This window comes from Tachysurus fulvidraco, unplaced genomic scaffold (assembly GCF_022655615.1).
Source record: "Tachysurus fulvidraco isolate hzauxx_2018 unplaced genomic scaffold, HZAU_PFXX_2.0 HiC_scaffold_42_np12, whole genome shotgun sequence".
Taxonomy (NCBI): domain Eukaryota; kingdom Metazoa; phylum Chordata; class Actinopteri; order Siluriformes; family Bagridae; genus Tachysurus; species Tachysurus fulvidraco.
In genome coordinates, this window is record NW_025927275.1 from 74,092 (window position 1) to 86,208 (window position 12,117).

General features: G+C 41.8%; 2 protein-coding genes across 3 annotated transcripts; both read left to right on the forward strand.

Annotated features, from left to right (window-relative positions):
- The first annotated feature begins 257 nt into the window (after positions 1 to 257).
- LOC125140684 lies at positions 258 to 9,139 on the forward strand. Of its 2 annotated transcripts, none has more exons than XM_047809841.1 (2): positions 258 to 574; positions 6,635 to 9,139. In XM_047809841.1, exon 2 carries the CDS (start codon positions 7,243 to 7,245, stop codon positions 8,728 to 8,730), a length of 1,488 nt encoding a protein of 495 aa, XP_047665797.1. In that variant the 5' UTR covers positions 258 to 574; positions 6,635 to 7,242; the 3' UTR covers positions 8,731 to 9,139. The 2 variants fall into 2 exon arrangements, with proteins under 2 accessions (XP_047665797.1, XP_047665796.1); XM_047809840.1 differs by lacking the exon at positions 258 to 574 and adding an exon at positions 2,497 to 2,632.
- On the forward strand, positions 4,948 to 8,503 carry LOC125140685 (protein NYNRIN-like). Its single transcript, XM_047809842.1, has 2 exons — positions 4,948 to 6,374; positions 6,638 to 8,503. The coding sequence occupies exons 1-2, from the start codon at positions 5,030 to 5,032 to the stop codon at positions 6,655 to 6,657; spliced, it is 1,365 nt and encodes a 454-aa protein (XP_047665798.1). The 5' UTR covers positions 4,948 to 5,029; the 3' UTR covers positions 6,658 to 8,503.
- Positions 9,140 to 12,117: the final 2,978 nt, after the last annotated feature.

Genomic DNA, 12,117 nt, shown 5'->3' on the forward strand with positions numbered 1-12,117 from the left:
TTCTGTATTTCCCATGGCTGGTAGTTATTGTGACTAGAGATTTCAGTTGTTTCTTCCTAAAACTGCCTTTAATTAGACCTTTCCCATGAGACCTTTTCTGTTCCCGTGGGATTAGCTTGGTCAGAAGATGAACAGGCGATGCTTCTAAGCCAATGGTGGATGATGTTTTGGTTTTACATGTCCTGTTTATTTTATTCCTGTCTATAAAATGCTGGTGTTATCAATAATGGTGGCCTTTCCTCTCTGATTTTACACGTAGAGTGTTGGGTCCTTCTGCAAAGCTGAAAACAATAAACCGTGAAAACCTTTATACTCTTGCCCGTGCCTGTTGGTGTGATATTTTTATGCTTTAATTCTCTCGAACCTCAAAACTTCCACAACAGGCTGGCGTTGTCGGCAGGATTCCGCGTTTGAGAGTCGACTTCGGGGATTCCCGAGGAGGTTTGCAGCGCTCGAGCCTTGAAGGCTGTTAACTTCACCTCGACCGCAAAATTGGCTATGAGCGTGAGAGGACTCGGGAGTTCACCGTGAGCCGCCTCAACGCTGGAATCAAAAGTACTTGGATGTGTGGAAGGTGAGAGAATCTATTTTTATTTGTGTTAAAGAACACTGATTAATCTGCTAAAGTTGTAAGGGTTTTATTTTGAAAACCATAGTTGAATTCATTAGTGTTGAATAGTGAATATTGTTGGTTGTCTCTGTGTAGAAAGTGCTGTAAAGACAGGATTTAAACCTGGATCTGTCGACAGGTCAGTGACCTGGATAGGCACCTAGTGCAAGGCCTAAAATACAAAAGTAAAGCACGGCACTAATCTGGGATTAGGTGCTAAAGGTGTCTTGTTTGCGAGGTTTTGAGAAAACCCACCGCTAAGAGCTGACGAGCTCGGTGTAGACTCTCCGGAGAGCAAAGCAGGTTTGGGGAAAAGAGAAAAGGCCAAAACAAAAGATAACACACACACACATAGCACAGGCTTTCTGGTGCAGAGACTGTCAACAATAAACTAAGATAGTCATGGGCAACAGTATTTCTAAGAGCATGCTCAATAAAAACCCAGTGTGTGTCACTGGACCTAATGTGAATTATATGAGAAATAATTATGGTCCTGATTCTGTGTCACAATTGCTGCGGTGGGTGACGGAGTGTGGCTTCCCAGATGGCGGCAGTTTTAGCTTGAAGCAGTTAGATTTGCTGAAAGGTAACCTGACCCAAATGGAAAGAGATAATGTTGGGAAGAAGAAGAAGAGCAGGGTAGAAATAAACTGGACAGCTTTTCACTTGTGGAAGTTAGAGGCTGAAAAAAGGTTTCAAAAAGCACAATGTACTCCAAAGAGAGCATCTATACAATATGTACAGAATACACAAAGTACAATAAGTAACTCACAAAGTCTCCAGTGTCTTAAGTCTTTTTCAGATGATCCTGACCTGGATGGACCGCCTCCTCGACCACGTCTGGCAGCGGCTGCGTCATGTCGACAGGTGTGCGCAGATCCGGAGCCAGCTCGTGTGGAGCCGAAGGAGAGTCCACTGCCTCCACCGAAGGCAGTTAAGGCTGACCCACCCTCTCCACCGATCGCGGATCGTACACGCCAGAAAGACAAGCAAAAGGAGACTACGGATCTTGAACCTGTCAGAGAAGAGGCTTCGATTCCAGAGGTCAACGAGAAACTTCAGAGTGTGATTACAATGCCCATGGTGGAAGTAGCAGGGCCGGATGGAGACCCTATGTTAGTACACCGTCCGTGGACACTAAAGGACATTGAGCATGCTCATGAGCACCTCCCTGACCCGAGAGAAGTGGGGGGGGGAAAGTTTGGTGTGGAGTTGGAACGTTTCTGCAAAGAATTTCGTCCCACCTTTCTTGAACTGAGGCGCCTGCTGGGAAGAAAACTAGCATCTGACATAACGCGGATTAAGTATGAATGGCCGGATGAAAATCTGTGCATGAGACATCCAGATCATGAGAGCGGGAGGAATGCGACGTACTATAACTTCGTAACGGAATTACGTGAAGCGTGTTATGAAGCTTTTCCAGTGAAGATGGATATGACAAAGATTGCGCTGTGCAAACAACAGGACAGCGAGACAGTTGCGCAATATCTTCATCGCCTCACGGAAGTACACAACGCGCACAGCGGCCTTACTGCCCCCGAGAATATGAGTGAGGGGGTAGTGACCGCATACGAGGCGCATTTGAGAAACAGTTTCATGAATGGACTGATTCCGGAAATATCTGACAAGGTGAAAAACCTATGCATCACGTGGGACACTGGAAAGCTGAGCCTTATCGAACAACATGCTCTGCATGCGAAAAGCTGCTCACACAAGCCAAGCAAGATCAGGGAAAAAAGAGAGAAGAACAAACACACAAAGTTCAGCTGACGATGATGCAAGCCATGACGAGATCTCATACACAATGGAGAGGGACTTCCACATACCGAGGAAGAGGGCGATATCGAGGAAGGGGGAGAGGAAGAGGAAGAGCCAGAGGCGGAAAAGAAAAAGGGGGAGAGAGTGGATGTTTTGTTTGTGGAGGACAAGATCACTGGGCAAGGGAATGCCCTAAGAGACATGATGAGGAAACTGCATGACCATCAACATCTCAGGTCGAGGAGGTCAGTCCTGAAGGGATGGGTGAGTCAAAATCTTTGATGCTATGCAATGAGGAAATGCTTCAGCTAACTTCTGATTCCGACTTAAATTTTAAGGTTTTGAATGCTATTGATTTTCTTGAAAAGAAATATACTCCACAAGGCACATATGCAAAATACAGTTTAGATGCCTACAAGCACATGCCAGTGCACACATTGAATGTAGAAGGGAAAGACATTTTGTTTTTAGTAGATTCTGGTGCAGGAAACTCTGTGATCAAATTACATGAGTTGAGTGAGATGCCAGAAATGAGTGGTAGATCCCTGAATTCAGTTGGAGCGTCTGGGATTATCGTGAAAGAAAAATTTACAGCACCCTTAAGGTGTGTTGAGAATAACCAACAGTCATTCACATTTTCTTTTCTGCTTTCTGAATGCTGCCCGATTAATTTGATGGGCAGGGATTTGATCTGCAAATTGGGAATAAACCTAATTAGCACCCCAAACGGATTAAAAGTGTGTAGAAGTCAAATAGGTGAATTTCAGGGCGTTAAGTGGGACCCCAGACCTCTGTTGTATGTGTATGAGTGGGAACTCAGCACCTCTTCTGTGAATTCAGTGAATCAAGCACTCTTGGATAAGGCCTATGATGTTACTAACCCTACACGCACACAGTACATGGACACACATGATCTGCACTGCACAGCACACACAGACACAGAGCCTGATGTAGTTTATTAACAAGAGTGGTTTGAAATGCAGCCAAAAGCTGATGTGTTGTTACTGACAAAGTTGTATTGGGATAATTACAGATGTACTGCAGAAGTGAATCTTTCTAGTATAAATGTGAAGCCGGGGAAGGCCCATCCGTTCACTATAGAGAATTCACACCCACATGTGTCTTTATCAAAAGGTGAAACAGAGAAATGGGAAGATTTAGGGATGTGGACATTAAAATGTGTGAAAGCTGATGATTTGAAACCCAGTTCAGATCCCACAGTGTTGTACAGCGAGAAAACTAAATCCTATTGCATGCACTTGAATTGGATAGCTTTTGTTGACAGAACAGTTGAGATAATGCCACAGGCAGACACAGATGTACTGAAAACAATGTGGCAAATGACACACATTTCTGGGGAAGATCCCCGATTACAAGCAGTTCCTAGAGAACTTTGGGCAACAGGGAAATATGATGTAGGTCTGATCAAAAATTGTGCACCGGTGCAGATAACACCTAAATCGGATTACAGACCTTGCAAAACTCAGTACCCCTTAAAGCCAGAGGCTATTAGGGGTATCACACCAGTGTTTAATTCACTGCTTGAATCTGGAGTGATTGTGCCATGTGAAACCTCCCCAGTGAGAACACCTATTTTTCCAGTGAGGAAACCTAGGCCTCTGGGTGAACCAGAGGAGTGGCGTTTTGTCCAAGATTTGCAAGTAGTGAATGATGCAGTAATTCCAAGAGCTCCAAATGTGCCAAACCCTCACACAATCTTGTCTCAGATTCCACCAGAAAGCAAGTGGTTTTCTGTGGTAGACTTAGCTAATGCTTTTTTCAGTGTACCAGTTCATCCAGACAGCCAGTTTTGGTTTGCGTTTTCTTTCAATGGAAAGCCGTACACTTTTACCAGATTGTGTCAGGGATTTTGCGAATCTCCAACTATTTACAATGAAGCTCTTAAAAACAGTCTTGAATCTCTGACGCTGACCCCAGGGTCAGCAATTCTTCAATATATGGACGACTGCATGATTGCAGCGCCATCTAAAGAGCAATGTGAAAAAGACACTATTGCGTTACTTTGTCATCTAGCGGAGGAAGGTCACAAGGCGAGCTTATCAAAGCTGCAGTTTGTAAAACAGCAAGTGAAATTCTTGGGGCATCTGATATCAGAACAAGGCAAAACTATTGAGCAGAACAGAGTTGCAGCAATACAAAACATTCCAAAGCCTAACACAAAAAAACAACTGATGTCATTTCTAGGCATGTGCTCTTATTGTAGGACTTTCATACCAAACTATGCAGTCCTCGAAGCACCTTTGAGCGCAATTGCTCATGGGAAAGGCCTACAGGCCCACAGTGCACTGACTTGGACACCAGAGGCAGAAAAAGCCTTCGTAGATTTGAAAATGGCTTTACAAACCACCCCAACATTAGGGATTCCAGATCCAAACGAATTGTTTGTACAAACAGTTGATGAAAAAAGTGGTTGTATGACATCAGTGCTATTACAAAATCATGGTGGGAAAATGAGACCAGTGGCCTACTTCTCTGCTAAATTGGATCCGGTAGCAGCAGGCCTGCCAATGTGTTTTAAGAGCAGTAGCAGCAGCTGAGAAAGCGGTTAATGCTTCTAGAGATATTGTGGGATACAGTGAACTAACTCTTTGGGTCCCACATGCAGTGTCGCTTCTTCTTCTTGAACAGAAAACAGCACATATGTCTGCGGCACGTTGGCTGAGATATCACACTATTTTGCTTGACATGCCAAATGTGAAAGTAAAACGCTGTACTGTGTTAAACCCTGCAACTCTTCTCCCTACAGAAGCAGATGGGGAACCACACAATTGTGTTGTGGTTGTAAATGAAATTTGCAGTCCTAGGTCTGATTTGCAGGAAACGCCGTTGCAGAATCCAGATCTTGAGTTTTTTGTGGATGGATCAGCCTTCAGAGATCAGAAAACAGGCCGCAACTGCGTGGGGTATGCAGTAGTGACACAACATGAAACGGTTAAAGCAGAATCATTACCAGAGCATCTCTCTGCGCAGGCAGCCGAATTGGTTGCTTTAACAACAGCATGCAGGTTAGCAAGAGACAAAACTGTCACCATTTATACTGACAGTAGATATGCATTTGGGGTAGTGCATGATTTTGGTACATTGTGGAAAAACAGAGGTTTCCTGACTTCTTCAGGTAAAGCAATCACGCACAATGGCCTGATTTCTGAACTCCTGGATGCAATCCTGTTGCCAAAATCTATTGCCATATGTAAGTGTGAAGCACACACTGGGAAACATGACCCCATGTCACAGGGCAATGCGCAAGCAGATGCAGCAGCAAAATCAGCTGCGCAGAAACTGATTTTTTCGTCAGAGAACGACGAAACTTTGTGTATGTTGCAAATATGTACTCCCACAGCAGATCTCAAAGATCTTCAATCACAGTCTACAGCCCAAGACAGAGCCACATGGAGAAAAGCAGGAGGTGTGGTAAGAGATGGGGTTTGGTACGGCCCTGATGACAAGCCATGTTTGCCAAAGAAATTGTTTCAATTCTATGCTAAATTGGCGCATGGCCAAGACCATGCGTCAAAAGGGGGGATGTATAACAGTGTCTCCAGATACTGGCACACTAAGGGCTTTGCAAACTATTCCCAGAAGTTTTGTGAGAAATGTATAGTGTGTGCAACAAACAACATTGGCCGAGGCGTTAAAGTCTCCCAGAGCGCCCATCCTCCGCCACAGCGACCATTTGAACACCTTCAGATGGACTTTATTGAACTGACACCCAGTGAAGGCAAAAAATACTGTTTGGTGATAGTGGATATGTTCTCTAAGTGGGTGGAAGCTTTCCCCACTTCCAAACAGGATGCAAGTGCAGTAGCTAAAGCACTCCTGTCTGAAATTATTCCTCGTTGGGGAATCCCTGACAAAATCAGTAGTGACAATGGGACTCCATTTGTAAACCAAGCACTTCGACGGGTGGGAGAGTACTTGGGTATAGATCTCAGACAACACTGTGCGTACCACCCTGCCAGCGGAGGGGCGGTGGAGCGAGAAAATGGTATGCTAAAGAATAAATTGGCCAAGTGCTGTGATGAAACAGGTCTATCATGGGTAAAGGCCCTTCCCATTGTGTTATTATACATGAGAACGAGAACTAGAGGGAGAGTGAATTTAAGCCCATTTGAGATACTGTTTGGCAGACCCCCAAATACAGGAATTGAGCCTGGACACACACCCAGATTAACCACAAGCCAATGTGAAGATGAAATGCTGTGTTATTGTGCAAACTTGTCCTCTGTTTTGTCTCAAATCCATAAGCAGGTGAAGGAAGCACTGCCTAAGGTGACGCAAACAGATCTGCACAGTCTCAAACCAGGTGACTGGGTGGTGGTGAAGGATTTCAGGAGGAAAAGCTGGAGAGCCAGGCGGTGGCTGGGACCATTTCAGGTACTTCTGACCACGCAGACTGCGGTGAAGGTTGCAGAGAGAGCAACGTGGATTCACGTTAGCCACTGTAAGCGGGTTCCTGAGCCAGAGGAAAAAACAACACCCGACAGCTGCAAAGAGGAATGAGAAGGGGCATCAGGGCACACGGTGACGTGCTAGTAACCTCTCCCGTGAGCTCCAACTGACTTTCCACGACGCGTATAGTGTCTGAGTCAGAAGAAAACCCTGATACAACGCAGCAGCCGACACCGAGAAGGAGCAGCGTCATCTGAAGGAGTAACATCGACACACACACATATGAATGTAAACACAAATGTAAATGAAATTAATGAACTGAAAGAGGTAAATGTGACAGACACTTATGACAGCAGATGACGACAGCATTACACATTTACGACAGCCAGACTCCCATACAAACACAAATATAAGACCTGACTTCTACAATCGATCAACATTGATGAGTAAAAGCTCCTGTTAAGATGAGGAGCCTGTTTGACTATCACCCAAGAGTTTTAGGGATCATTGGCATCCTTATGATCTGCCTGTTAATTAGAGGGAATGCAGAAAAGACTTCCACCTTTGGTAGAAGTCGCAGAGACGTGCATGAAAACACTTATTGGCAATTTGCCAACTACACTGCCAAAATGATCACAAATGAGTCTTGTTATGTGTGTATGATTCTCCCCACAGCTGCGAGTAAACACACAATGATCCCCATGAAAAGTAATGGTAGTGAATTGAAAGCCATAGCCCAATACTGTAGAAATTCTTACTCCATGTGGAAGCAGGATGCTTATAGAGTCCAGAATGGCACACATTTGAGTCTGGTGATAAATTCACCGGCCTCCCTGTGGTGTGAAGCTGGAGGTCCTGGGAGGACTGATTTAACTGGTACCACCATATGTCTACGAACTCTAATGCGTGTGACAAAACGAACATTCAAAGTAAACCAAACAAGAGTTAACACATTTGTTGCACAGCCTCCTCCTAAATTGAACTACACACACTGTTTTGTAGGTACAGGAAACACACCGTTAGGTAATATCGCCAGCCGTAGGTGCACTCATTTATATTACCCATATTCTGATGACGGAACCTGCCCACAGGCAGAGTGTTCCCTCATTCATCCATCTGACACCGGCACATTACTCAGGGCTGACGACTGGTACTGGGTCTGTGGTAAAAACGTGTATCTAGCCCTACCCCGTAACTGGGGAGGAGTATGTACTTTAGCAAGGTTTAGGTATCCAGGTGTGGTCATAGCTCACTCACACTCACCAATAAAGCGACCCAAGAGAGAGGTGTCTTATAATGACTTTCCTCCGCCAGAACATAGACTGAAACCTACACTGAGTAAATTCTTTGATTCCTTCTTCCCACAGTATGGGATGACTCAGGTTTGGAATCAACTAGAAGTCACACATTATCGGCTTGCCACTTATATTAACTCCACTAATCGGGCAACCGAAGGCATTAAACAGGAACTCGCGGCCCTTAGATTGACTGCTACACAAAATAGAATGGCCTTAGATATTCTATTAGCTAAAGAGGGAGGTGTATGTGCCCTGATTGGAGATCAATGTTGCACCTTCATTCCCTCGAATGATGACGACCATGGGTCTATCTCAGATGCACTGCATGATATGCACAAAGTAGCAAACCAAATGAAACGAGACGAACACGGAGATAATAGTTGGGGACTTTGGTATACACTGTTCGGACAGTGGACTCCCTATCTATCAATGATAATCCCAGTGATTGTGGTATTACTCTTATTATGTTTGTTTGGCCCTTGCATATACAAATGCATTCATTACATCATAATGTCCAATCTAACGACCAAACAACTTGTGAAACTAGACGATATTGACGATGACCCTGAATGGAGTCCTCCGTTCAGCGATGACTATTTCACTGAATTTGCCCAGACTGATCCAGAAACAGACAAAGGTAAATACGGACAGTAGAGACTGTGACTTGTAGTGAGGTTACGACTTGATTAATGCTTAATGCTTTGCCTTTAACTGCATATTTCTTATATATACGGGTCCTGTCCCCACAAAAACAGCATATTATCCACTAAAGATCATGTATTTTATGAAGCATTCATGTGAACCCTACAGGGGTAATGATGCGCTGATGTGAGACTTTACATGATTAGCTTAAGATTTAAATGATTATATTCTAGCTGATTAACAATGTTGTAGATTAAGTAGTTGATTAACAATACTGGTATCGATCGATCATTTAGAGTTTAGATTTTGTTACAGATTAATGATTAGTAAAATTTTGTGTATTGTCCCAGGGACAAAAGGGGGGAATTGTAGTGGAAATTTTTACTTTAGAGAAGAACACATGAATCTGTCCTTCTAGGCTTCTGTATTTCCCATGACTGGTAGTTATTGTGACTAGAGATTTCAGTTGTTTCTTTCTAAAACTGCATTTAATCAGAGCTTTCCCATGAGACCTTTTCTGTTCCCGTGGGATTAGCTTGGTCAGAAGATGAACAGGCGATGCTTCTAAGCCAATGGTGGATGATGTTTTGGTTTTACATGTCCTGTTTATTTTATTCCTGTCTATAAAATGCTGGTGTTATCAATAATGGTGGCCCTTCCTCTCTGGTTTTACACGTAGAGTGTTGGGTCCTTCTGCAAAGCTGAAAACAATAAACCGGAAAAACCTTTATACTCTTGCCCGTGCCTGTTGGTGTGATATTTTTATGCTTTAATTCTCTCGAACCTCAAAACTTCCACAACATTAGTCATTCACATCTTTTTTTGTTAGTCAAGTTTTAGTCGACTAAAAGTCTCGTCATTTTAGTCTAGTTTTAGTCAAAAAATGTGTCTTTTTTTAAATAACACATTAATGCTGATTAATAAAAAGCCTAAGATCAAAAAAAGCTAAGATCAAAACTGTAGGTGTGTGTTTTATATATACACAGTATAAAGTAAATGACCAAGTTATACATGGTATTACACACACCATTATAGATGATATTTGGAGCAATATTACATGTAATTATTAAACTTGATTACTTACATATACATTAGCCTTTAAGCCTAATTATTAATATTGATTATGATGTGATTGTGACAGGGGAAGAGGTTTCAGGTTGGGGGTAAAGAGTTTTTTCTGTCACCACTTTTGAATAAGAAACAATATCAAGGCTATAAAACTTGTCAAAACTCCGAATCACAAAAGTATCAGTGAGAAGTTGAGAACACGTTTAAACAGTACACACACTCGGACTTTAAACAGTACACACACTCGGACTTTAAACAGTACACACACTCGGACTTTAAACAGTACACACACACACTCGGACTTTAAACAGTACACACACCCGGACTTTAAACAGTACACACACTCGGACTTTAAACAGTACACACACCCGGACTTTAAACAGTACACACACTCGGACTTTAAACAGTACACACACTCGGACTTTAAACAGTACACACACTCGGACTTTAAACAGTACACACACTCGGACTTGATGCACATCACATGTGTTACTTTACTGATACTGCTTTTAATCGTAATGTAAAGACCGGACATCGGGACATCAGCTGTCATGTACAATAAAAGCGCAGAGACAGGAAATAGCATTTAACACAAAAAGCCGCCTAGCCGCACTATTTTCTTTAGCGGAAGCAATACAATTGTTCAGCAGTGTCGTGTTGCAGCCACAGCCGTATGAGACCTGTAACAAGAAACAGTGCGAAGCCGCGAACTCGTCCTGAATACTTTAAAGGCGTAACAGCTGATGAACAAACAGAGACAATTGTAGAGATTTTATCTTAGTTTTTATTTTATACAAAACATTTTCCTCTCGTCTTTTTTCGTCAACAATAATCCATGTTAATTTAGTCTTAGTCAGCGTTTTGGACAGTGGTGCAGTCTCGTTATCGTCTCGTCTTAGTCATGAAAAAAAAAGGTTGTTGAACATATTTGGTCTCGTCTGACGAAATTAACACTAATCCAGATCATGCTCTAAATCTGGATCATCTCACTTCCATAAACAAATGAATAAAAATGTAAAAATACACGTGTAGATTTACATAAGGAGTTCCACATGATGTCTAATCTTATTTCCTCAAGGTTTTGTAGTTTAACAGATTTATCTTTACAGATTAACAGCAACTTTGTGGAGGACTGAATGTTATTATAGCGGGCATCACCAAATGTTAAGCATCTCCTTATTATAATCTAATATTATAAGATTATAAGCCCTTTTCATATTAATAAAAAGATAAATCTTTCGTTAATGTGCAGTTAATCTAGTTATTACAGTTAATCTAGTTATTATAGTTAATCTAGTTATTACAGTTAATCTAGTTATTACAACAGGATCGTCATCAAAAGCCAAGCCAATCAAATCGATTGTTTCTGTTCCATACTCCAGAGCAGAAGGTGGCAGTAATGCACCTAATTACGCTGGTTTCCAGCCGCTATTAAAAACCAAGAAGAAGAAGAGATGGACTGTTTACCTTTCAGCAACAGAGAATAACGAGTGTAAGAGAGAGAGAGAGAGAGAGAAAATGGCTTGTTCAAACATGAGAAAAGTCGATGGTGAAAACCGGACTTTTAAAGATGACCGGACATTTAAAGATGAATGGACATTTAAAGATGAATGGACATGTAAAGATGAATGGACATTTAAAGATGAATGGACATTTAAAGATGAATGGACATGTAAAGATGAATGGACATTTAAAGATGAATGGACATTTAAAGATGAATGGACATGTAAAGATGAATGGACATTTAAAGATGAATGGACATTTAAAGATGAATGGACATGTAAAGATGAATGGACATTTAAAGATGAATGGACATTTAAAGATGAACGGACATTTAAAGATGAATGGACATTTAAAGATGAATGGACATTTAAAGATAAATGGACATGTAAAGATGAATGGACATGAAAAGATGAATGGACATGTAAAGATGAATGGACATTTAAAGATGAATGGACATTTAAAGATAAATGGACATGTAAAGATGAATGGACATGAAAAGCTGAATGGACCTGTAAAGATGAATGGACATTTAAAGATGACCGGACATTTAAAGATGAATGGACATGTAAAGATGAATGGACATTTAAAGATGAATGGACATTTAAAGATGAATGGACATGTAAAGATGAATGGACATTTAAAGATGAATGGACATTTAAAGATGAATGGACATTTAAAGATGAATGGACATGTAAAGATGAATGGACATTTAAAGATGAATGGACATGTAAAGATGAATGGACATTTAAAGATGAATGGACATTTAAAGATGAATGGACATTTAAAGATAAATGGACATGTAAAGATGACCGGACATGTAAAGATGAA